At 40.8% G+C, this 25,562-nt stretch overlaps 1 protein-coding gene across 1 annotated transcript; it reads right to left on the bottom strand.

Annotated features, from left to right (window-relative positions):
• Positions 1–1,309: 1,309 nt before the first annotated feature.
• Positions 1,310–25,253, bottom strand: LOC114566923 (uncharacterized). Its single transcript, XM_028595777.1, has 6 exons — positions 25,187–25,253; positions 19,147–19,415; positions 3,728–3,916; positions 3,462–3,624; positions 1,687–1,730; positions 1,310–1,469 (listed from the first exon to the last, which is right to left on the bottom strand). Exons 1-6 carry the CDS (start codon positions 25,251–25,253, stop codon positions 1,398–1,400), a joined length of 804 nt encoding a protein of 267 aa, XP_028451578.1. The 3' UTR covers positions 1,310–1,397.
• Between the last annotated feature and the right edge of the window lie 309 nt (positions 25,254–25,562).

Raw genomic sequence — 25,562 nt, 5'->3', positions numbered from 1 at the left:
GATTGAAAACAGTGCCACAGATGGAAAATGTGCACAGAAATAGTTAGAGCAAGTAGTTACATGTGTCACGACAATGATATACAACTAAAAGAAGCATAATTCCACAAAATATCCAAAAACTTTCAGAGACCATCTGTAACAGGTGAGTTGATGCAAGAGTCAATTATGAAAAATTAGTTGGTGTATCCTATTGTAACCGTATAGTGACTAGAATTAAGCCACATTTGCAATTTTTGGAGAGTTTTTTGCTTTTGTTGAACTACCATTTACATTCTTGGTTTACAGTTGGATTATGCTTACAGTTTCTAGAGGGCTTGGCCCATGATCTTTGAACAGATATTTAATTGCTATGACAGTTTTGCTTTTAAGGTTGTACTCCATGTGAACTGTTTTTGCAAGAAAATGCAAATATTTGTTCACATCATCTGATCATGATAATTCTTCATGTCAAGCTCATCAAATTGTACTACGGATCAGGTCATATATGTCAGTTTGAGGAAAAAATGAAAATATTCAGAGGATAAAATAAACTACCATATATTGTTCAGTCTGATGCAAGAGAGCATGTGAGTAATTTTTACTGCCCCCAGTCCACCAGTTATCTCAGTAGCGCCTCCCAAAGGTGTAAAAATTTCACTTTTTGAATGTCTTTTAATTCCAGAACCACTAATCATATCTGTCTGAAAATTGGTATGGTAATTACTTAAGATATGGGTTATAAATTGTTTCTGTCATTGTTTTTGTATTTTGACTACATTTCCCATGATGTGTACCATTAATTCCAATGGTGCTGAAATTGGTAGTTGCCTGAGGCATTTTTTTTTTCTTTTTTTTTTTACAAACAAATTAGGTTTAGGATTGAAAACAGTGCCACAGATGTAAGATGTGCACAGAAATAGCCGATGTTTTCCAGCATGCCCTGGGTCCGCCTGGGTCTTGTAGTCGGTGAAAAGCAACTGAGCTGCCTGCTCTCATGCTGCGTTCATGCCACCTCGGAATAGAAGGGACCACCCCCGTGATTACGTTGTTTTTCCACTGGCAGCGTTCATATGGTCGGGATGCGTGTTCTTCTTCTGTTATATTGGCGTTTGGCGTAACAACTTGTTGCATGACTGCCACCAATGGTTGGCCGTAGCCGAGAGCATCAGGTGTGTGAAAACATGGAAGCCACAATAATACAAGATTTCCTTTTATTTTCTTATAAGAACATGGAAACAGCACATCGCCAGCTGTTTGTGTTATCTGCAGGACCACTAACAGGAAAATACACGGATAATGTGTTTTTTTTATACATGGGCCTATTTATTTAACTTCCTCTCCAGAATGTAGTTCATGTCATTAGCTGAGCAAAAAAGAGACAAGACATAAAGACCAGGTGAAGATAAAGATGACTATTATCATTTATTTTCTTCTTCCTTATTTACACAATATTCTCCACATTTGTCCACGATGACCTCCACCTTTTGCCACTGAAAAAAGCAATAAAAGTATACATGAGTATTATAAGGGGCTTTTTTTTCTTTTACAACAATAGGCCTACATCAATAAATAAAAGACCTTCAGAACAGGATGATTAACATCTGCCACCACCCCCACCTACCAGGCATTTCTTACAGATAGCATTAATACTAGATACTCTTGTTCACACTGAAAACACATGTTTTTGTAATGTGCTGAAATACTTACCATAAAGGGCAAGGATGCCACTGCATAAATAGCTGTTTCTGCCCCTTAAAAAGAATTAAACAAAATAAAAATTATTATTATAAGGGTTATTCTGTACAGATGTAAGCTCAAGACCTGCTTACCACCCTCACTGGAACCCTTCCAATTTGCCTACCGTCAGAACAGGAGCACAGAGGATGCCATCTCTACAGCACTTCACTCTGCACAATGCTGTTCATTGACTTTAGTTCAGCATTCAACACCATCATCCCCTCCAAACTGATCACCAAACTCAGTGAACTGGGCATCAATACCTCCCTCTGTAACTGGATTCTGGACTTCCTAACCAACAGACCTCAGTCTGCTAGGTTAGATAATAACACCTCCTCAACCATCACCCTGAACACCGGCATAACACAGTTATGTGTGCCCCCCCCCGCCTCCCCGACAATTGCACTACCCTATCCCACCCAGTGTTATATTTATTTACAAATGTACATACTGTAATTACACTTATACATAGCCATATTCTACTGCTCGTCATACTATTTATCCTGCACATACACTTATTCTTACTACTCTTATAATGTTACTGTTTCTGCAATACAATGGTACTGTTACCACACTGCACATAGCTGTACATACTTTACATATCTGTCTATATGGTTCATACTGAATATCCATATTTATTCAGTTTTTCTTATAATATATACACTGCATAGTATATCTATATTTTACAACCATTATTATGTCAATGCTACTACATTGCCCGTATCTGCACATGTTGTTCATATTACATAGCAATATTTATTCTGCTCTTATAAGGTAGCTGCTAATACAATACACATATTTATTAGGGCTGCAGCTACCGATTATTTTAGTCATCGAATATTCTACGATTATTCCGTGGATTAATCGGATAAGAAATACTTAGTAAGAAATACTTGGTAAACAGCAATAGTAAATATTTATTATTGCTGTTTACTAAAAAAAAAGGAAACCTGTCGCTTGTATATATACAAAAGACTGGTTTCCTTTTTTAGAAAAAGCAACCTTTTTTTATTGCCAAATTCCAAGAACCTTAAAAAGAAATACATTACAATTGCACTGTAAATTTTATTCTTGTCTTTTAATGTTTTTAAATTGTTTTAAATTGTTTTCTAACTGCTCTTTAATGTTTTATGTAAAGCACTTTGAATTGCCCTGTTGCTGAAATGTGCTATATAAATAAAAAAAATCTTTTCAATACATTGACTCATAAACCCTGCATCGTGTTATGTATCATATCACAACAAAGCCCTTTTCTGGTTAGGGAATCGGACTTGTGATCGAAGGGTGGCCGACTGGTAGGAAGGGTGTGGGTGGGGGAGACTCACCCATGCCCTAACCCTCTCTCTTTGCTGTAGCTTTATGTTATTAAATCCAGGTATATGTAGTAACCATTTTTGAAAAAACAACTAAATAAAAAAAGAGGTCGTTGGTTCTGTGGCCTATCTTGCTTAAATAAACACTACAAATATATGCAAATATGTAACTTTATATGTAACTTTACTCTGTGGGAGGAAAAAAACACCAGCATAACATTGGCTGTCAGTGAATTGTCAATAAACCATTCCTATGAAATGTTTTTAATCCTTCAACAGATGTAGATTAAACAAAAAAAAGATAAATAATATTTTAATTTGTAGGCTTTGTGAAACATGAGACAGAATGTACTGTTGTTATGTGGTTCAATAAAGTACAATAAAGTATGAGAAACTGATTATTTTGTTATTAAACTGAATATGTATGCTTACAGTTGAGGAAGGTCTCGAAGACCCCTTTAATTGTGGCAAATGCCTTCATCGTCTCCCTGGATGGCTGCTCTTCCAGGTGGAGCAGCTGGGCCTTAAACTTCTTCTTCCCCTGCTTCGCCACCAGGAGCAGGGGGTAGAACCCCACTGCTTTCAATTTATGTAACTGTAACAAAACAAGAACAAAACACCACATGTTTTTTGTATGCACATACACAGATACCTGAATGAACAATTAACTAGAAAATAAATGAATGTAACATGCTTACATCAATAAAGGCACTATCCAATGCCTTTACGGCATTGAACTTTGTTGGTGGTTTTTCTTCAATTTTTTTTAACTTATTCATTTTAATTGCCTTGTATGGCTGCTCCCTTCCACAAAGGTTGCACTTCTTTCTTGCCACGCCAATCATGGCGTGACAGGAGATACAAGACTTTTTAGTGGATCCAGGCATCTTTATGTAGGACACAGTTGGAACAGAGATGGGGTGAGAGGTTTGAATGGAGAAGGATAAAGTAGAGAAAAAAAATAAACAGCAATCTTATGTAGATCAATTTTATATAGGCCTAGTATTTCTATGGGATTTTCAAAAAGAAAATCTGTTTAAATCTCAACAAGTCTATGGGCCTTATTTTAGGATCTAAATAGACAGTCTAAAACGAGCACACTTGCGCTCAACTTGGCGCTCCAATGCACATGGTATACGATAGGGCCCTATAGCTCCAAGGCCGGCTACACACTGCTAGCGTGGCGTTTCTGTTGCATGTCAGTACATGTCATTGCACACCAGAAACGTGTTTGATGCGGCGCTGCGGCTGCTAGCCTTGTCTGTACACATGTATGTTTCCCATTGATAAAATGCAGTAGTAATACTTAATGTTAAAATATATATATATATATATATATATATATATATATATATATATATATATACTGATTTGATTACAGCAAAGACAACGTTGGCAGTATTGACGGCAAAATAGGCTACAGAATATTTCGTTCTGTATTGACAGGTGCAATATTTGAAAATTGATTAAATTTTTTTTTAAATTACACTTATATATCTGCATTTGTGTCAAAACCTCGAGACATTCAAACATCAAAATATCTTTTATTAAATGTATTTGTGTCAAAATGACATATAAACATCTTTTCGTATTATATGTTGCCTGGAAACGCTTCCAACACGCTTGCATGTCGCGTGAAAAATAGGCATCTGGCCTATTTTTAGCATTTTCGGCCGCAGCTCAAGCCGAACACGCAGGCAGTGTGTAGCCGGCCGCGTGGCATGAGCGTGTCAGCTGCGTGGCGTGTCCGTTTTTTTTTGGGCTCCCATGTTAACAGGTTAGAGCTTGCACACTGCCTGAATGACACGCACATCTCAGGAAACGCGTGCATGCTAGAAATAGGACCGACACCTATTTTTCAGGTGACATGAGTATATTGAAGGCATTTCCATTCAAAAGAGACAGGGAAAAGACTGGCCGCAGCAGCAGCGCATCTGAGACATTTCTCGTATGAATGCACATATAAAACACAACGCAGTAGCCACATAACACAGACATGCCACGCTTGCGGTGTGATTAGACCCGAACGTCTTGTGTCCCCCTCCTTATCTCACGGATAAACATGCACACACACAAACACATTACTACTATCAACCATTATATTTACATTGCATTTACATTATATTGCAACATCTTGAAAGCTGTACAAAAGGTAACGTTAGGTTACATTTGGGTGAAAAAATATCTAAAATACACATTTCTTTCATATTGAAAACCCCATAGGAATGTGTGTGTGTGTGTGTGTGTTTTACAGTTAAAACACATAAACTCAAGAACAGAGGTCATAAATTAATCTAAATGCATGCATTCCTGTAAACCTCATAATTTAATCTTGCTTGGAATGAATTTAGATTTTCATTGCTACAAGATTGCTGATAGTGCTAGCTGCCCTATATGGAAATCATACCAGATATCAAGAAATGCTAGGTCATACAAAAGGTGGGTCTCTATAGAAAAATGACTTCAAAACAGGTAACCTAACTTAATGTTTTATTAACTAGGGCTGTCTTAAGTGTTTATTGTATACTACCATTGCAACAATGTCCATTTAATTTAATGCATACGTTGCTAATAACAGTAGCTAGCTAGCTACTACTGACAAGTATTTTAGCTAGCTTGCTAGCTAAGAAGCTATATTGCAAACACAAGAAAATGGTACATTTGTTGATCAGTTGCAAAAGCACATATCGATTGGATTCTGTATAAAAAAAAAAATATGTAAAACAAGTTGTTTAAATGATAATAATTTTAAATGAATAAAATGATTGTTACCTTTCTGGTATGGTCCTTTCTCAGGGCAGAACGGGGTGAGTCTCGCATGCTACGAGATCTCACGTTGCTGCAGCTACGAGACGAGATTTCACGTTGCTGCAGCTTCAAAAGAATGTAACAGCATTACATTTTCTCACCATGCTATTTTGTAAGGTTGTTACATTTTTATAGGAGACTGGGTTGACATTTGCCTATCCTTTTAAGTATGAGGAGAGAAGCTTGTGAATAAATGTCTCTGTGTATTTCTCTTCTCTGTTGTTGCAGCTTCTTCCTGTTCATATGGCACCCTCAGCAATCATCATTTTTGGGGAGGATGATGTCCGCAAACTACTTTTACCTGCAAGCATCCCTGCAAGCACACTTCAGGACCTCACTGATGTTCTTCGAGAGACATTTGATATTACAGGACCATTTACTGTTATGTACCAGGACATGGATTTTGACAGTTCTTCACTTTGAGGAAGTACAAGATAAAGCTAACCTCAAAGTAGTAAAAACTGAACCAGTGATCTTGAGTCTCACTCCTGTGGACATGTCAGAAGTCGAATCTCCAGTTCCACTATCTACGGAAGCAAGCTCCTCCTCATCTGGATGTGACACAATCCTGCTTTCCTCCCCAGATGAGAGTGGACCATCCTACAGGTCTAATGGCCATTTAAGTTTGAAATACCAGTCGTTTCTTATGATGTAGAACTTGCACTGGAAGCCGGAAAGCAAGCTTATGAAAATGATGGCACACTTTTGAACAACCCAAGAGCATTCAAGTAGCATTCTTGAGAAGCTCGCAGAGATTATATTTGGCTTCACAGCATATCCAACTTGTGTCCAGATTTTAGCTGTTGCTGAAGCCTTGGTAGAAAAATACCCATGCCTCAAAGAGCCAGGGTCTTTTAATGGCCTATATGGTTGGCAACAGAGGATAACGTTTAAAATGGGCAACTACAGGGCAAAGTTAAGAGGTTGCCAATTACCCATTCCAGAGCTTGAGGTGAACACATTGAAGAGACGACGCTCCAGTGAAGAGAGTTCACTAAAAGGCTTTAAAAGGCTAAAAAAAAGCTGAAGTCAACTATCTGCCACCACTGCCATTTGGTGAGACTGAGGAAACCTTAGAGAAGGAGAGACTAGATTTGCTGAAGGAAATAAAGAAGAACAATTAATGAGAAAATGATTCGCTATGAGAAAAACAGATTGCCCCGCAATCCAAGACCTCTTGGAGAGATGGCCTTCTCTGTTCTGTGAAAATCGGGTAAATCCAGTTATTGTTCATGCAGCAACTAAGTGTATGTGAGATCTCATGATTCATCTTTTAACATGATTTTGTGTTTTTATCTCATTTCAGATCAAAGAGGAGTTTAAAAGAATAACCACGATGCATCTGGAAAACATAAAACACCTTTTTGTCTCATTGAATGATGTAAAATTTTCCAAATTACATAATCTAATGATGAGGTCATACACACTGAGAATGTATCACTCTTATTTAATCTGATCAGTGTCTGTGTTGGCCTGAAACTGTTCTCCTTATGCTGTCACTGTGGCCACAATTAACAATTTATGCACATGATTTTCTCCACAAGTGTATGCAAACCTGTCATCTCTCCCTTAATATGTGCTCAAAAGCGGAGAAATTTACAGAATTTTCAAAGTGACCTTCTGAGTGCAGCGAGATCGCTTCCTACTGCCCATTTCCCATATATTTCCCAAAATATTACTCTTGTGTGTGGGAATTCCTGTCCTTGCCTGGATTATTTTATGATAGGAGGTACTATTATGTTGCGAAAAATTCATTTGCAGGTCCAGTGATGAGGCAGAAAACTTCCCTCACTGGGCAGAGACAGACTTTCTGGACCCACAGATTATGACATGCACTAGACATTGACTCTTGTCTCAACACACATTGTTAAGAAATTCATGTTAAGTTGCACAGTTCACAACGTTAGAATGCAGTTGCAGGCTTACATTCTCCATGGGTAACTTTCTGTTTACATCTGTATGTGCTGTTATGTATGTATGTTATGTATTCTCTGCAATAAATTTTCTTTTTGTGTTTACATCATGTCGATGGCAGAAAGGACATTATCATCCGTTGCTTAGTTGAGTATCTTGGAGAGAGTGGAGAGGAGCTGATATAAGACTATCAGGTATCTGATGATCATCATGACCATATTAAAATGATTGTCTAGCCTTATAATCTGGTCTTCACTTGTGATATTATACTGAAGGTCAAAGATTCTCTACACTTTTGATGTTTTTTGTTTTTTTTGTAAATTTTATCTATGCAGATTGTTATATATACAGGCACAAAAAAAGACAGTAAACCAGACAATTAAACACAATAAAACAAATAATAAAAAAAATAAAACATACTGCCAGCACTTACTCATTATATAGAAAAGAAAAAGTATAAGTATACATGTCAAGTCACTGAACAGATGACCCAGAAAGTCCACTCACACAGATTGAGTCAAGGAGGACTGAGCCGGAGGGGAGTGGCAAAGTCTCGGTATGGATAACTAACAAAAGTAAAAAAAAAAAAAATTAAATAAATAAAACAATAAGCAGTGCATTTAGGTCCCAGTTTGTGGTTTAGCCTTCCTGATGTATTCTACAAAAGGGCCCCAGATCTTCTTGAACTTATCTTGAGAGTTAGACATGGAAAACCGAACCTCTCCATGGTATAAACAGGGAACCATATCATTTAGCCACCTCTTGAAGCAAGGAGGGGAAGCTGACTTCCACTCCTTTAGGATAACCCGTTTTGCAATGGTCATACCAAACATGAGGGCTTGTTACAAAGCGGATGGAAGAGCCAAAGAGCCATTGGAACAGCCCAGTATCACTAAGAGATAGTCAGGAACCAGTTGTCTATTATAAACAGCACTGTACAAACTGAAAATGTCAACCCAGAACTTGTGAGCTTAGAGCAGGATCATAAAAAATGCCCAAGAGTACCATCATCTGATTTACATTTATCACAAGTGGGGGAGACAGCAGGACAAATTTAGTTCAGTCTAGTCTTGGAATAGTGCAACCTATGAACTACTTTAAACTGAATGAGCTGAAGTCGAGCATTAATAGAGCAAGCTTTTATCCTGTTTAACGCTTTCGCCCATAGCTCGTCAGATATTACTTTGCCGGTGTCCTTGATCCACGCCTCTTTAATATGGAGAGAAGGGGTTGCCACAACGAAGAGGTTAACAAATCGAAAGATCAAATGTTTGGAGGTGGGAGGTTTGGTCATAATATCAAAAAAGTCATGTTGCACGGGGGCCGCATCTAGGCGAAGAAAAGAATGCTTGACAAAATTCCTAATTTGTAGATAACAAAAAAAATGATTAGTAGGGAGTTTGAACTTAGCCTGGAGCTTAAGCCTTTATCTGACCAGTGCTTAAAGACAGCATCCATCAAACCAGGCTTGAAAGAGGGGTTCTGACATAAGGGGGCATGAATTGACTCTTCGGGAGGTTCAGAATTCCCTTAATTTGCTTTCAAATTTGAATCGAGTTGCAGAATAAGAAATTATTGCGTAGCGATTTAATCTTAATATCACGTTTTGAGAACAGAATGGCTGACAAGGAGGCACCAGTAAGTGACATAGCCTTACTAAGCTCAATCTCAGGCCCTCCTCTGCACGTTACAGGCCCAGTAGTAATGCCGAAAGACAGGCAGGCCTAAACCACTGTCCTCAGTGGGCTTCTGTAAGTGGGCCTTTGAAATATGGGGTGGCTTGGAGTCCCAGACAAAGGGGCATGATAATAGAGTCTAACGTCTTTAAAAAGGAGGAAGTGAGGAAGATGTGCACATTCTGAAGTAAATAAGTAAATTTAGGGAGCACGACCATTTTAACAATGTTGACACGGCCAATCAATGAAAGGGGGAGAAGTTTCCATTTATCTATCATACACTTGAGCCTGTCAATCAGATCCATATAATTAAGTTTAAAGAGAAGTTTTGGATTTCTGGGGATGTTTTTACATCTGAAAGGGTCAGAATTACATCATCTGCGTACAGACCGATGGTACACTCAGATGTGCCGCACCTTATACTCTATAAGGTGCGGCACATCTGAGTGATTTGGGGGTTGGCTCTAATGGCTATGGCTATGGCCAGCGGCTCAACAGCTAATGCAAAAAGCATTGGAGAGAGGCAGCAGCCCTGCCTGGTGCCGCGGTGCAACGGGAACAGGGGGGATCTTTTGTGGTTGGTTAGAACAGAAGATTGGGGACCAGCATACAGCATTTTTAATATATTCATAAATTTCAACCCAAAACCAAATTTGTCAAGAGCAGCGAACATGTATCTCCACTCTATCGGGTCAAAAGCCTGCTGGGCATCTAGTGAGATCACAGCAGAGTGGGGCAATTTAGTTGAATACATTAAATTAAGCAAACACCTTGTGTTTGAGAAGGAAAATCTACTGGTTGGTCAGGACTTTTGCTATAATTTTTTGGTCAGAGTTAAGCAGAGACAGGGGACGATACAAAGAGACATTAGTTTCGTCTCTGCCCTTTTTTAAGAGGACACAGATATGTGCGCCGTAGAGAGTATGAGGGAAAGTACAATTTTTCACTGAGCAATTGACCATCCGAAGCAAGAGGGGAGCGATAATGTCAATGTGCATCTTGTAAAATTCTATCCCAAACCCATCTGGACCGCAGGCTTTGCCACTGGGAAAAGAACGAATAGCAATTCTGATCTCCTCCAGTGTAAATTCACAGTCCAATTCCAGTCTTGCGGACTCAGAAAGGACTGGAATATCTAAATTATGAAGAAAATTGTCAATGTCTGTATCCGTGGTAGAAGATCTGGAAGTATATAGCTGGCTGTAAAAACTATGTCCTGCTTGTGATCAGTTAATAGTTGGCTGGTGGATGAGGAAATTTTATGTATTGCCCTATCAGATATGACCCCCTTCAGTTGCCTAGCGAGCAATTTATCGGCCTTCTCACCCAGCTCAAAGTGTTTCTGCTTTAGTTTACGAATATAGTTCCCGACCTGCTCGCCCAGAATATGGTTGTATTCATATTTCACTTTCAGAATAGAGTGTGTCTTCAGAATCTGTGTTTCAATAGTCCTCCTCCAGTTCAGCTAGTTCAGCCTCAAAAGTGCAACGCCTGAGCCTGGCCCTTTTGAGAAATGACTGATACGAGATGATGTGCCCTCTTATCACGGCTTTAAACGACTTGCACAAAGTAGAATCTGAGACAGCGACATTATCATTAATGAGCAGAAAATCTGCAATCTTGGTCGATATGTAGCCAACGTGTCATCTAAATATAGAGAGGGGTTAAATTTCCAACTATATTGAGGGGCATAAAGTTTGAGGTCAATCACCAATGAGAGGGGTGCATGGTCGGAAATTAAGATGCTATGGTAAGTTGAACTTATTACATTCGAAATAAGTCTAGAGTCAACCAGCATATAATCAATTCTTGTAAAACTGCCATGCATGGGGGAGAAGAAAGAAAATTTCCTTTCTAAGGGGTGCTGGTGCCTCCAAATATCAACCAGGTCCAGAGATTTGGCAAGGTTACTGAGTCAGTGAGACAGATTTCAATAATGGGGCCACGGACGAGGAGGACCTATCCAATTGCGGATCAAAATAACAATTAAAGTCGCCAGCAATAATCATATTGTGATCATTGTATTCTGTGACATGGTTGAATATTTTACAGAAAAAATCTGGGTTATCGAAATTTGGGGCGTAAATGGTAAACGCTTAAATAAATACACATAACCGGAAGTATCAATCCATATTAATACAAACCGAAGGTAAAAAATAAAATTGTCCCGGTGCTAGATTTATGCACCTGAGAAAGCACACTGTGTGAAACTCTATTTAAACACATAACATTACATTGTGATGCATCAATGATCAACTAAAAATAAAAGTTAGACCTGAACGTTTATCAAAATGCTGGATAGAAAAATATCCAGACCGAAAATATAAATATACATTATATAATATAGATTTAGGAGTCAATTGCTGGGGCTAAAGACTTGGCAAACCGTTCAGCATCAGCTGGTGACATAAACCTCTTTGATGTTGTAGTCGACATGGAGCTTGGCTGGAAAACGCAGGGAACATTTAGCACCAGCTTCGGTTAGCCGCTTCCTCACGTTTGCTTGCCGTTGTGCAGAGACCTCCGCCGTGTAGTCGGGGAAAATGGAGACTCTCACACCGTGGTAGTGCAGGGGTGCTTGTTGACGGCTGAGTCGTAGTATGTCGATCACGTCTCGGTCATTGTGGACCTTGGCAATGATGATCCGCGGCCTCTCATTAAGCTGAGGCTTCGGTCTCAGGCTCTCTCTCCCTTCAGTGCCTATCATGAAGCCAAGGTACTTTACCTCTGATTTACCTATCTCACATTTTTTCAACCCAATCTTGAATCTGGCGGTTGTCAACCGATTGATATACTTCTTCCAGTAAGTCCAGATGTTCTTCCTCAGTCTCAGTGGCAATGAGGACATCGTCTATATAAATGTCTACTCTTAGTCCAGCAAGGACTTTTTCAACTGTTTCTTGGAAGACATTAGGACTGTTACAAAAACCCTGTGGCAACCTTGTCCACCGGTATGCTGTTTTGCCTAGCTGGAAGCATGTTTTCATACTGGATCCATCTAATATGGGCACTGACCAAAATCCATTGGCTAGATCAAGAGTAGAGAAAAAATTTGCCTTAGGGGCTTCTCTAATGATTTTCTGAGGATTTAGCATTGTTCTTTGATCCTTTTGAGTTCGGTCATTTAACTCTTTGAGGTTGTGTACTAACCTCCATCCCCCATCCCGCTTGGATACTGCTTGTATGGGGGCAAGACAGGGGGGTTCTGGCTCTACCACCAAAACTCCCTGCCGCACTAGTTCATCAATGGTTACCTGAATTTCCTTGGCTCCTGCAGGATTAACAGGGTACTGTTTTACCTTTCCTGGTGCACCTCCTTTAACCTGATACGGCTCCATCTTGATGAATCCACAATCATTTTTGAATCCTGAGTATTTCCCTTCTCTAAGAATTTTCTCTAACCTAACTTTGTTTGTTATCTCAGTCTCACTGAGTATTCTTTCCAATTGTTGCTCATTATCTACTTCCTTAAGCCACCTTATCTTCTCAGCTTTTATGAGGTCTTTTAGTCCCATGAGGTTCTCGGGGCCCATGAAGACCCTAGAGCCATCATAGCTCCCCACTTTCATGGGTACTAGGTTCCCTTCCACCAAGACCGCTGAGGTCTGGTCTCCGGTGGGTACTGCCTCTTTATATGGTTGCCCCGGTATCTACAATAAATGTCTTTCCCTGCCACCTGGCTTTCAACTTACCATTTTCCTTGACCTGCCCCCACTGGGCATCCCATTCCTTCTTGTCCTGAGCTAACTTTGACTTCTGCTCCGGAGTTAGAGTTTTGTACACCTCGTTCGTTACCCCAGGTCTCTGTGGAGCCCCTGGGGGGGGTTTTGGGTAGGTCCTTTTGGGTGCACTTGGTGCAACATTCTCTGCTGCAAGAGCACTTTTGCCGCTCTGGACATTGGACTGCCCGGACTGCGCCTGCGGGTTCTGCGCTTTGGCCTTTGGGTGAGCCTGACTTGTGGGTTTTTCTGGTTTCTTCCCCTTATTCATAAGGGCAGACCAGTCGCCAGACCTCAGTCTTAAGGGGGGCATATGAAATACATGGGAGGGCACAATTATTATTAGCGTACAGTATGTATATTTATAATAATCATATACTCTTGTTATACTATTCGCACGTAATCATCACGTTAAACATAACCAACAACAATATGACCAGGTAGCCTATATAGCCTACAACACATTACATAGAAGCAATGTTATGAATATCCATAAAACACTTGACTATACAACATATTAGATGTAACACCAGAAGCATCTCTCAAACATTGCATTTTAAAGCAGTCAACCTAAGGATATGCATTGCTATGCATGTGCCATGAGACACACACGCACGCACGCACACACACACACACACACACACACACACGCACAGAGACTTTGAACCTACCGGTACTTTGAGTGGAGGCAGCCTGTCCTCTCTCCAGTCCCTCCTGTCATTTGAAGCTGCATGCTTATTTAAGCCCTTGTCTGTAAATCTTAAACTCCTTAATGAAGAAGGTCGCGTCCGATGATACAGATGTGAATTTCGTGCAAGCATAACAAAATGCGGAGTCCTTTTCCACAGAGTATCCTACGCAAGGCAGTCCCTGTTCAAATACCAGCTAGAGGAAAATTATCGGTTTTTTAACCAAACATTTTGACTGGATATTTCCTCAACGCAACCTGTTTGGGTTTGTCCGTCACACCCCATGATTCAACAGTTAGTTGTGGCCCAAATGCTGCCCGTCACGTCGTAGCCTAACTTTCTTTTTAGTAAGGCCGTGATAGGCTGTTGCAGTGTAGATTCCCATCAATCAAACAAAAATCACACCATTGTTTATTTATATTTTTAATGTTTTAATGATAAAGAATGCAACATTAATGCAACACAAAATTAGCAACTATAATAATATAAAATTAAAGTAATTTTTTTAAGAGGTCTGTGCCTCAAGTGGGGGGGCACAAGCATTTTTGGGGGCGGGCCCGGCCCCCTATGGCCCGCCCATAGCGACGGGTGTGCATAAAGGTCCTTCGATCATACATGAGTAGTTGCTGTCCCTTAACCTCGTTAGACCACAGTCCCCATCCTGCACAGAGGTATACTCCGCTAAGTATCTTATCCAGGAGTTTCTCCTCGTAGGTAACACTACAGCCTGGCTCAGCCCTAAGTGAGCGCATGGCCACACTCAAGGTAATCTCTCCTTTGGAGACTGATCGGCTGAGTGCTTCTACTCTATCCTCTAGAGGATGGACTCCCGGTGCTTTAGCCATATGTTTCAATAAATCACTGACCCTGCACAATGCCGGTATGTGGATTCCATTCTTTTTTATGACTAGAGTCATCTGCGGACTATCCATTTGATCCAAAGTAAACCCACTTTTCCTACATTGTTCTAAGTACTGCGTATCACTCTGCCCATCTTTACGACTGGGTATTATATCTAGCAGACTAATCTGTCCCAGCGGAAATACTGGGCCTTCTTCAGGCTCCATGAGGCCGTCAGACAGCAGGCTATGCCACTGGCTTCCCGTACGTTTGTATCCAGACCCCGAGGAAGCTGTAGGCCAGCCGTCACTTGTCCTTCTGGCCTGGTCATGGAGGTCCCTGAAAGTCTCCACATCCTCCTGATATTCCTCAGGAGATTCCTGTCCATTCAACCTGGGGGTACCGTTCCTTCGGGGCGGTCTCGGGGGTTCCAATCCTCCTGAGCCCCTTGGGGGATCTGGATCTGGGTCACCTCCTCCTCCACCACCTCCGGCCCCTCCCCCGGATCTACTGGCAGACACATCCCTATGCTGCCTTTCTACAGACCTATCTCTACGAATACATTCTTCCCGGTAAAAATCATATCCTTGTTTAGGATATGAGCTTTTCCAGGGTCCCCCAATTCTTGGCATTGCCAGGACTTCAGGGCCTGTCATGGATTTCTCGACACATCTTTTTTCTCCCAGCGAGACTGGGTACCAACCCGTTCCCTCCAATATAGGCTCCTCTTCCCAGCCCGAGTCGTACTCTCCCTGCTCCAGGAGCCTGGGATTGTACCAACCTAAATCGGTCCGGTATGTAGGTGCACTATACGGATATTGGTCAGGGTTGGGATCTGGTATTGGCTTAACTGATCTCCCCAATCTGCCCCTAGGGGCTCTCTTGGGTATTGGTGGGTCAACAATGGTAACTGATTTCCTCATCTGGTGCCTTCCAGGGGGTATCATCGTCTGAAGACCCCTCGGTTGCTTTCCAGATGTAGACAATATGCCCCTAGGTCCTGGTGTGGGAGAAGTATGAACCGGTACTGCCCGCGTCGGGCTGGTCACCCTCTGTGTTCGGCCCTGGCTCTCACTTCTCAACCTTTCATTAGGGGTACTTTTATATGCCGGCGAAGGAAGGTAATACTCACCCTCACTGTCTGACTCGCTTACTATGGGCCTATTGGTCTTTAGAGTATGTTTCCTATACCCCACTGGGGGGGACTCTTCCCTACAGTTAAGGTCCAAGATGTCCAGCGCTTTTGTGAGGCTATGCAATCCCGGTAAGGGTGTGGTTCTCCCCCTAGGCAGGGGTAGAGATTGTGACAGAGGTTTTGTGCGTTGCGTATGAATAGGCTGAGCGTTTTAGCCCGGACCTTTTGAAAACTTCCTTAATGCCTCTTCATAACACCTCTCATCCAGTTCGAGGGTTTCTAGGGGCTTAATCCCGGGCCGCTCCCCCATGGAGGGGAAGGGGTAAAAGAAGGCCTATAGGGTGTGAGGTTGCTAAGGACTCTAGCTTCCACCGGAGGCGGTGGGGTTCTGAATGTTTGGAATGGGGGCAAGGTGAAAGGGGGCATTGGCTCCCTCTCTTCCATCCCTGCCTGTTTTTCGTCCTCTTCCTCTCGGTCCTCATCACCCTCCTGTTCTGACCCTCCTGCTTCAATGTTATCCTCATCCTCTTCTTCATCTGGATTTACATAATCCTCCTGACCGTCCTCCGGGAGGAGTAGGTAGAAGGTAGCTCCCCCATAGGTGGGTAGGATGTCACTTATCCATCGTACTAGATCGGTGGCAGTGACCCCCCTATCCCTTCCTCTGAGGTTAATGGAGACTACTTCTCCACGCTTTGCTGTGCTTATGATTGGACTTACTGCTCTAACGAACGAGTCCCTATCATACGGGTCATATACAGCTCTATAACCTGTCCCCTGTGCAGAGGTCAGACAATCCAGCGCCTGAAAGTTTCCTTTCTTACGCGCCGATTTAGCCTGTATCTCTGTAAGGTACTCCCTCCCTACCCAGACTACCATTTCTTGTTCATAGTCTGGTAGAGGCTCTTTCCTCATATGCGATTTAAGGCATTCTGAGGCAAGCACGTATGTGCCACTATTCTGAGGGCACCCCTCTGGCCCCCTCAGCATGTGCACTACAGTCTTATGCCCAGCTTCCCCGTCTCCGGTTTCGCTGGGTATCTCCCTCCCTTGGCTTCCTGAAGCCGAGGAACCCCCAGATAGCTCTACGGCCCCTCTGGGGTAACTTTGGCTGCTCTGACTCAATCTGTCTGAACCACCATGTTGTTTTCCTGGGGCTCCAGTCCGCTGGCTTGGGCTGTCCCCGCCTGCGTCTCTGGAATTCCCCGGAAGGTACACGGTTACTGATCCTGCCGGACCGTACGACCGTGGCTCATGTCTGACGAAAGGATCTGGGCAGATAGGGCCCGGGCTCACCAGGGCTCGCTCTATCATTCCCTTCTCACTCTCAGAACAGCACACCACCCATTCGTACCTCCGGTACTCCCTCAGCATTCTGGCCAGAGCGCTTACCCCAGCCTGCATCGGGTACTGGAATAGCCCTGTGCCAAATAGGGTAATCACCCTGTAAGGGTGTCTAGCTAATGCTACACCATTACAGAGTATTCTGTAAAGGTAGACTTCATCCTCTGCGTCATAGAATTCTGACGTTAGCCTAGTCTGGTCTGACTTTGCGCTAAAACAGCAGTGTACTACTTCCCCGTATGTACCACTTTTTGTAGTGCTGTGCGCCTGAGGGACTACAGTGCCATCAGGTAATGCCTGCACTGGTACCCAGTCACAAGACTGGGGAAATCGTTGCTTAAGTGCTAATGCTACACCTCCCCCATGGTCCAACGCTCTATTCGCTGGGTTGAACCATGAAATTGGTCTTAGCTGATTAGGCCACGGGTCACAGTCTTGGATCCATCCATTGTAGTATTTGACTGACCCTGGCCCCACATCTACTAGACTTTCCGATAGGCTAGCGGCGCCGCTTACGACTGGAGTATTTTCCTCCGTGTCGGTTTCAAAGGTAGATTGTGCGCCAGGCTCTATAGCTGCCATGGCTCGAGAGGGTTTATTAGATACTTTGCTCTCACGGATTTCTCGTTCAACCAAAATTCCTCTACACTCCTTACCCCTCCAATTTTATATCTAGACGAACTGGTTTACCTACTTCACCTAACCTATTTAGTAATGGATGGGACTTAGTCCTCAGTATCCCCACTACTTAGGAGATCCCTCTCACTAAGAGATCCGGGTGTGCCTATTTTTCCTAAAAGGCTGTAGCTCCTCTATTTACCCCCACCCAGTGACGTGAATAGATTTGCGCGGCGCGCTACTTTGAACTCTAGAGTATAAAACGTTGAACCTGGGATGTATTCTCCCTAAAGTTCGACCCTCTAAGACCGTTATTAGGCTGTATTTGGTTTGCTAAGAATTAATCCGTTTTGACCCTTCTAGTTAATCGGAATTTAACTTTACGTTACGGCGCTTAATTCGTCGCCCCTTAGCACTAAAACTGTCCCATTCAATTAAGGAATAAAAAATAAAACTATTTCATTTATTTTTTATACGTAGACAATGGTCCCATCTAATGTGGTCCCATAAAAGAACAGGTAAAAATTAAAACTATTTCATTTATTTTTTATGCATATGAAATGGTCCCATCCATGTGGTCCCATAACAGGAAAGAACAGAAAATAAAACTATTTCATTTATTTTCAGTGCATGGAATAAAAAATAAAACTATTTCATTTATTTTTTATGCCTAGACAATGGTCCCATTTAATGTGGTCCCACCAAATAAAAATAAAACTATTTCATTTATTTTTTATACATAGAGAACAAAAAATAAAACTATTTCATTTATTTTTTATGCCTAGACAATGGTCCCATTTAATGTGGTCCCACAAGAGAACAAATAAAAAATAAAACTATTTCATTTATTTTTTATACATAGAGAACAAAAAATAAAACTATTTCATTTATTTTTTATACATACAGAATAAAAAATAAAACTATTTCATTTATTTTTTAAACCTAGAAAATGGACCCATCGGTCCCATTTGGGGTGCCATGTAGACCAGTGTGGCAGTTCGCGGCGTCGCGTCGCTTGCTGTGGCCGAGCCAACCCCTTTTTGTTGCCTTCCCCTCAGCAAACCCCCGGTCCTACTAGTGCCCTCTTTTGCCGTACGGACGAACGCCAGTTGCCCGTCAGCGGGGCGGATGTTTTGACATATACTAAAAAGCAGTTGCTTTTGACGCTTCCCTGATTAATTTAGTTTATAGAGACACACACGCTCTCCGTCTAAGGAGAGGCCCTAGCCCGGATCAGGGAACCCGAAGGCGAGACAAGAGGTTAGATACACACTACACCAGACATCCCCAGAAAAACACGGGCTCTTATCCCCCCATATGACAAGCACTGCCCGAGGGGATCTTTAAAACCAATGATTTTTCTTTATTACTCACGGTCTCAGCCGTCCTCCCAGGGTCACCGGAGGTCCCTTCCTTCTCAAGGACGCCCGCCTTGCCCTCTTGGTTGCCCGACTGAGAGAGGGGGATGCTCAGAGGCTCTGACCAGGCCGCGCGGATAGGGAAATGCACTCCCACTAGGAGATAACAGGGGGTCTGCGTGTCCAAGTCGATCCCGGGAGGCAACTCTCCACGGGCGGTTAAAGAGGAGTCACTAACCCACGTAAGGGGGGAAACCCTCCCCGCTTGACAGCGGGCAAGACGATCTCAGAGAAAAAATAAAGAACTGGCAAAGATTGGCTCCCCTAGTCCAAAATCGGACTCAGGTGATTTTTATTTATTTTGTGACAGAAGCAGAAATTAAAAGCAAGTGGTCCTCTACAAAATAAAACTAAAAATAAAGATAAAGTCCCCGCTTTAACAGAGGTATTTAAAGCCGCTTCCCTCTTCGATGTCAAAGAGAGTAAATAAATCTTCCCCACAAAGCAGCGAAGAGAGCGTCTGGGTAAAACTAAGTGAGAAGAGCGCTTTCTTAGCAAAAACACTCATATTTATACACAAAAAACATTTTACTCCTCCCAAAATTATCAAAGGGACGTACTATATGTACTTCCCTATCCTTGTAAGGTAATGTAGGAAACACTTCACAAATAACGTTAGAGTAATGAACCTCATGAACTCTACAGCTCGTGTGCTGTGAATGGCCACACATGTGCCTTCAGGACGCACACACACAGCTGCATGCACCCGTCAAGGCCGCAGCTCCTGCCTGTGCTCTTCTTATCTGTCTAGGTGTTTTCCTACACCTTACAGTTTCTCAGAAAACTCTTTCTGTCCTAAAATGCAAAAACAGATCAGTATGTAAGCAAAAGACAGATTAATATATAAGCAAGATATATGTTATTTTTTGGGGGGGGGGTTTTCAACACACACACTCTAAGCAATGATATAGTTTGCTTTTCAAAACACAGCTATCTAAGTGATTATATGGTTATCTTGTTAATACTGACAACGCTATATATGTTGTAAAGCAAGAAATGACATGGATTCTGATATTTCTTCGTTTTTGAGTTTTCATCTGGCCTTGCAGACAACACTGCTTAGGCCAGCTATCTCATTGGTTGAAACTTGGAGGATTTTCTTTTCCTCCTCAATGAACCTCTGCCTATAAAATCCATGAGGAAGTGAAAGCTTCAATCTTTTGAAGCTTGTAATGGAGCCCAATTGATGGAATTACAGAATTGGAAGGGAAAAGTCAACTGTAACACTGTATTCGTTTGTATGCTGGAATATCAGTCCTAAAGTCAGATGGTGCTTCCGCATTTAATTTTTCAAATTTTACACTGCTTTACTTTTGAGCTTTATAACGGTCTCTGAACTCCCTTGATGTATGTACTCTATGTATATGTATAAATGCACTGTTTTGAAATTTGCTAGCAAGAAGTTCTATGGTCATGTGTTTGTGGTTATAATGTTATGTAGATATTTTAAATATATCTATGCCATTTCAAATGTGAAATAAAAGTGTCTTTCAAACATCCCTTAAGCTGCAAATATTTTTTTTTTAAATATTGAATTATTATTTAGAATAGTAAAAATATTTACTTAATTCAATTAATATTAACTAATACATTCATAATAAATATTACTTCACAAAGTCACACATGGGCAAGTCACAAGCAAGTCTCAAGTCTTCACTTTCAAGTCTCAAGCAAGTCCAAGTCATTTTTTGTGACAATCAAGTCACAAGTCAAGTCATATAAAAGTTTCCATTTTTAAACAAGCTAAAGACAGTGATTATGAACTGCTGGAGTTTTATTTGTATTTTTTACTCAATATTCAAAAGACATTGCGCCCACATACATCTGAAGAGTTTAAATTAACACAGATAAAAAAGCACAGCCTAAAACTGACATTAGGCCAACAATAAAGCTCAATATGCCTCAAACATGACATCAAATCATGAAATTCCTTCAAACAAATTTAAGTATAATGGTTCCTAAGTCAAATAATATTCTTCAGACATGCCTCACTTTTATGGGACAGAAACACATCCTTTAACCTTTCCTTCTCTTAAAGAACAAAACATATTCTTTAAAAGTAGCTGAATCCCACCAGCTTTGCTTATCACATGGAATGGAAAGTATATGTTGATATTTGTCAGTATATTTGTGAGTGAATGTTTGACATGTTTGAGAGAGAGTGAGTGAAAAGGTCTTAATACTGGTGAGTGAATGTGCATGTGCGTGTGTGTGTGTGAGAGTGCAGAGTGTGCTGTATGTGTGCCTAGCTTTATTCACATACTTACGTCTGCATGTGTGTGTGTGTTTGTGAGAGAGAGAGAGGGAGAGAGAGAGAGAAAGAGAGAGAGCAGTTTGTGTTGTGTGTGTATGTGTGCCTAGTTTTATTCACTCTTACCGCCACCTTGAACAAAGAGGGGAGGGTGTGCTTATTCATTGCCAAAAACTGAAGGGAGTTCTGTCCATCACAAACATCCAAATAGTGGTTCAGCTGAATATGGGGACTGGAACCCAAATCTCTCCCCGCCAAACTTTATTATTTTCTGTGCAGAGGGATCCATGACGTTAAAATACTATCCGTTGCCGGTCTCGTTTACTGACGGTCTGCCGCCATATCAACAGGTTCCTGCGCATGCAACAGCACTAAAATCGTAATGTTAACTCCTCCTCAATATCAGAGGGGGGAAAAATATATTTATTAAACAGAAAATCAAGTCATTTCAAGTCATTTGACTCAAGTCTAAGTCAAGTCTCAAGTCATGAATATCAAGTCAAAGTCAAGTCAAGTCTTTTATGAATGTTTATCAAGCAAGTCTCAAGTCCTAAAATTTGCGACTCGAGTCTAACTTGAGTCAAGTCATGTGACTCGAGTCCCCCATGTCTGCTGTATGGATTTGTCAATACAAATAAATATTTGTAGTAATAATGGTGTATTGTTTTTCATTTCACTTTTTCATCTAAAAGCTTTTATTTTTAGACATCAACTCTATAAGTGTTAAATAAAACATACTTGTGCTACAAGTGTTGATTGACACTATGAAGGAGTTCACATTAAAAATTACTCAAGGTTAGAGTTTTATTTTACTCTACATGGGATTAGTGTTGAACTCCCACAATAGTTCAGATTTAACTCCTGAAAAGGGTTAAATGATTGACTCCTAAAAAATTGTTCCTTTAATTTTACTGCCCTAGAGTTTATTTGATGGTTACACATGTACACTCAAGTTGAATTGATTTTAACTCCCAGAGAGTTCATTCCAAAGGCTAAAATTTGCTGTGTACAACTGGGTCATTTTATGGCTAATATAAGTTCCAAGGTATTTTTTTTTTGCAAGTCCTTTTTGCAAGAGTCTATTGCCAACAGCTCAGTTTTTGCAATATTCATTTTATAACCTGATATCCCTGAAAAGGTTGTAATTATTTTCATAACATGTGGAACTGAGGTGACTGCATTACTTAAGTAATAAATCATCCGCGAATAGGCTTTTTTACCAAGCTCGATACCTCCTATCTCTTTTGTCTCTCAAATTTTTTGAGCCAAGGGTTCAATTGCTAATGCAAATGATGGTGAAAGAGGGCATCCTTGGACAGTTCCTCTAGTTAATGAGAAAGGTTTTGATAGAATTCCGTTTGTATATACATATGCTTTAGGAGGCTTGTACAGGGTTCTAATCATATTCATAAAATTTTATGGAAAATTGTATACCTCCAAAACTTTAAACAAGTAGGACCATTCTAGTCTATTATAAGCCTTTTCCGCATTAACTGCCATTAATGTTAAATCTATTTTATGTTTCTTTGCATATTGTGTGAGGGAGATACAAGTTCTGGTATTAGTTCTTAAATCCCTATGTTGTATTTTAGACCAGCTTGGTCGTAATGAATTAAGCTTGGTAGAATTTGTACCAGTCTATTATTCAAAATTTTGGTTATGATCTTCTTGTCACAGTTTATTAAGCTTATAGGCTTATCAGAGGGTACTTCGCAAGTCTTGTTCTGGTATAACAGATATAGTCGCTTGGTACATTGTTTCAGGAAGACTATTGTTTTTTTTGCACCGAGTTAACCACTTCTGTGAATGGGAATGAATTTTAGCCCAGAATGTGGTGTAAAATTCTATAGGAAAACCGTCCATTCCTTGAGCTTTTTTTTATAGCAGATTGTATTTCTATGTTGGTTAAATCCTTGCTAAGATCTTCAATTTGCTCAGGAGAAATACTTTTTAGGTTAATTGATTTTAAGAAAGGGAGAGGGTCCTGGTCTTTTATTTCTGAAGTATAATTCTTCATAAAATGATCTAAATTCATTATTTATGGCCTGATTATTTGTGTGGACTTTGTTTGAGTTTACATCTCTTAAAACTATAGGTTTCCTTTTCAAAACTTTCTTTATTAAAGAGGTCAGATGCTTGCCTGACTTATTGGCAGCTATATAATTTATTTTGTTAGAATGATGCTTAAAGTCCTCTGCTTTCTTAAATAACAGATTGTCCCGTTTTAATTTAGCTTCCTGTAGTTTTTTATAATTGCTGCTTTGTGGTTACAGGCTACAGTGGTTTGCAGCAATTAAAAATGGCTCCCAATTAAAATTCTGAAGTCATGTACTGTATGTGCATAGTTGCCCTGCAGTTGCTCTGAATTTTCTGTTAGAAAAAAACTTAAGTTAAACTTAACTTAAGTTTAAGTTTAAGTTAAGTTTGAGTCTTATGTGCTCTCTATAGTAATTTTATCTCTTCTCTCACTTTATCTAATTCCCTTTCAAATTCTGCTTTCTTTTTTGACGCATATCCGATCATAACTCCTCTTAGGTATGCCTTAAAAGTAAAGTCGGACTTTAGGAGCTTCACACAGTCTGACGAGCAAGCGGCATCCTGCTGGGCTCCATACCCAGGGCAAAGTCACCCTTTGTGGATTATTGCACTACCGGGGCTCCGCGGCCGGCTGCCGGCATAACTATAATATATTTAGGGCCCAAGCGCCCTATTGAAACTGAAGGAATTGTAATTATTTTCTGCAAGTAAATTGGCTTTTTGAGGGGCTTAACGTATAAAAACTCACTGAAATTGGCGGTCGCATCAAGTCTGGTGAAAATTTTGGTATTTTAAGGGTTTTGGGAATAGGCGCACAAAAATGGCTCGCTAGCGCCCCGTACAAAACTGAAAAAAGTTTGTGCGTTTTGCGTTATTTGAATTGGGTGTTTTTTCCTGGAACACGTTACTAACACATTTTGCACTTACTGCTGCGTCTTGTGTAGACTGTTTACATTTTGTGGTCATCATCATATGTAGATTTTATGTACTGGTGTTATTGTTGAATACTAATATTATTACACAATACTTTTTTCTGACCTTTTTGAATAGTGCCCCTGACAAATAACCCATATTACAAAAAAAAGACTAAAACTAAGATTAAAACTAAGACTATAACTAAAACTAATAAAAACTAAACTAAAATACTCCTCAGAAGAGATACGTCTCCAAAGGCATTCCTACTCCCTATTGCACGTTCTGCCAACCTGAACAAACTGGAACTTTCCTGCACATGGTCTGGGAGTGTGAAGATGCATGAGTTTTGGAATAAAACAACATCAATAATATCTGATGTGATAGGATGTCGACTTCCTACTGACCCAGTTTTTTTGTTACTTAATGACGACTCTGAATTACATCTGCTTGGGAGACAAAACAAAGTTTGGTTAGCTGGCTCAACCGCGACCAAGAAAATGATAGCTCAGCGCTGGCTGAACTCACTTCTATCTTTTGAAGAGTGACGTGAGATCGAAAAGTGGCTGATAGTCAGCTACTGTGGTACATAGGCATATGCCGATCCCCTGGCGGCACATGCCGCTCACTACACCGACCTGTGCCAGTTGTGTTCCACCGGCACACCGTTTAACGGCAGGTGGACGTGGTAACGTTAGGCAACGGTCAAACAGTTAAGTAATTTCATATATCCTTGCAGATTGCTATTTTTGGCTTCATTACCATAGTGGCTTATTCCATGGATGTATTAACGTACCACAGTGGCATATGCCATCAGCCACCATGGCTGGTGTGCCTAGTGAGCGGGCAGTGCCACCAGGCATCAGTTTATGCCACTGTACTCAGTGGCATATGCCATCAAATGCCGCTGTAGTGAGTGGCATGTACCGCCAGGGGAAGCGTTATGCCTTATACCGCCACCATAGACTGTATAATTATACATATTTTTATTTCATTATATAAATAAACCAAGTAAAAGGCACGTAACATTATACGTTTCTGCCTCTTCAGTGTCCATTCTGTTGCTGGGATATGACATGAGTGATACTTTTGAACAAAACAAGTATTTTTGAACAATAACAAGTATGGCATAACGTTATTTACCACAAGTTATTCACCATAAGGCCACTTTG

This window comes from Perca flavescens, chromosome 13 (genome assembly GCF_004354835.1).
Source record: "Perca flavescens isolate YP-PL-M2 chromosome 13, PFLA_1.0, whole genome shotgun sequence".
NCBI classification, from domain to species: domain Eukaryota; kingdom Metazoa; phylum Chordata; class Actinopteri; order Perciformes; family Percidae; genus Perca; species Perca flavescens.
Note: the sequence above shows the minus strand (reverse complement) of the source record. Positions and strands in the feature narration are given on the sequence as shown.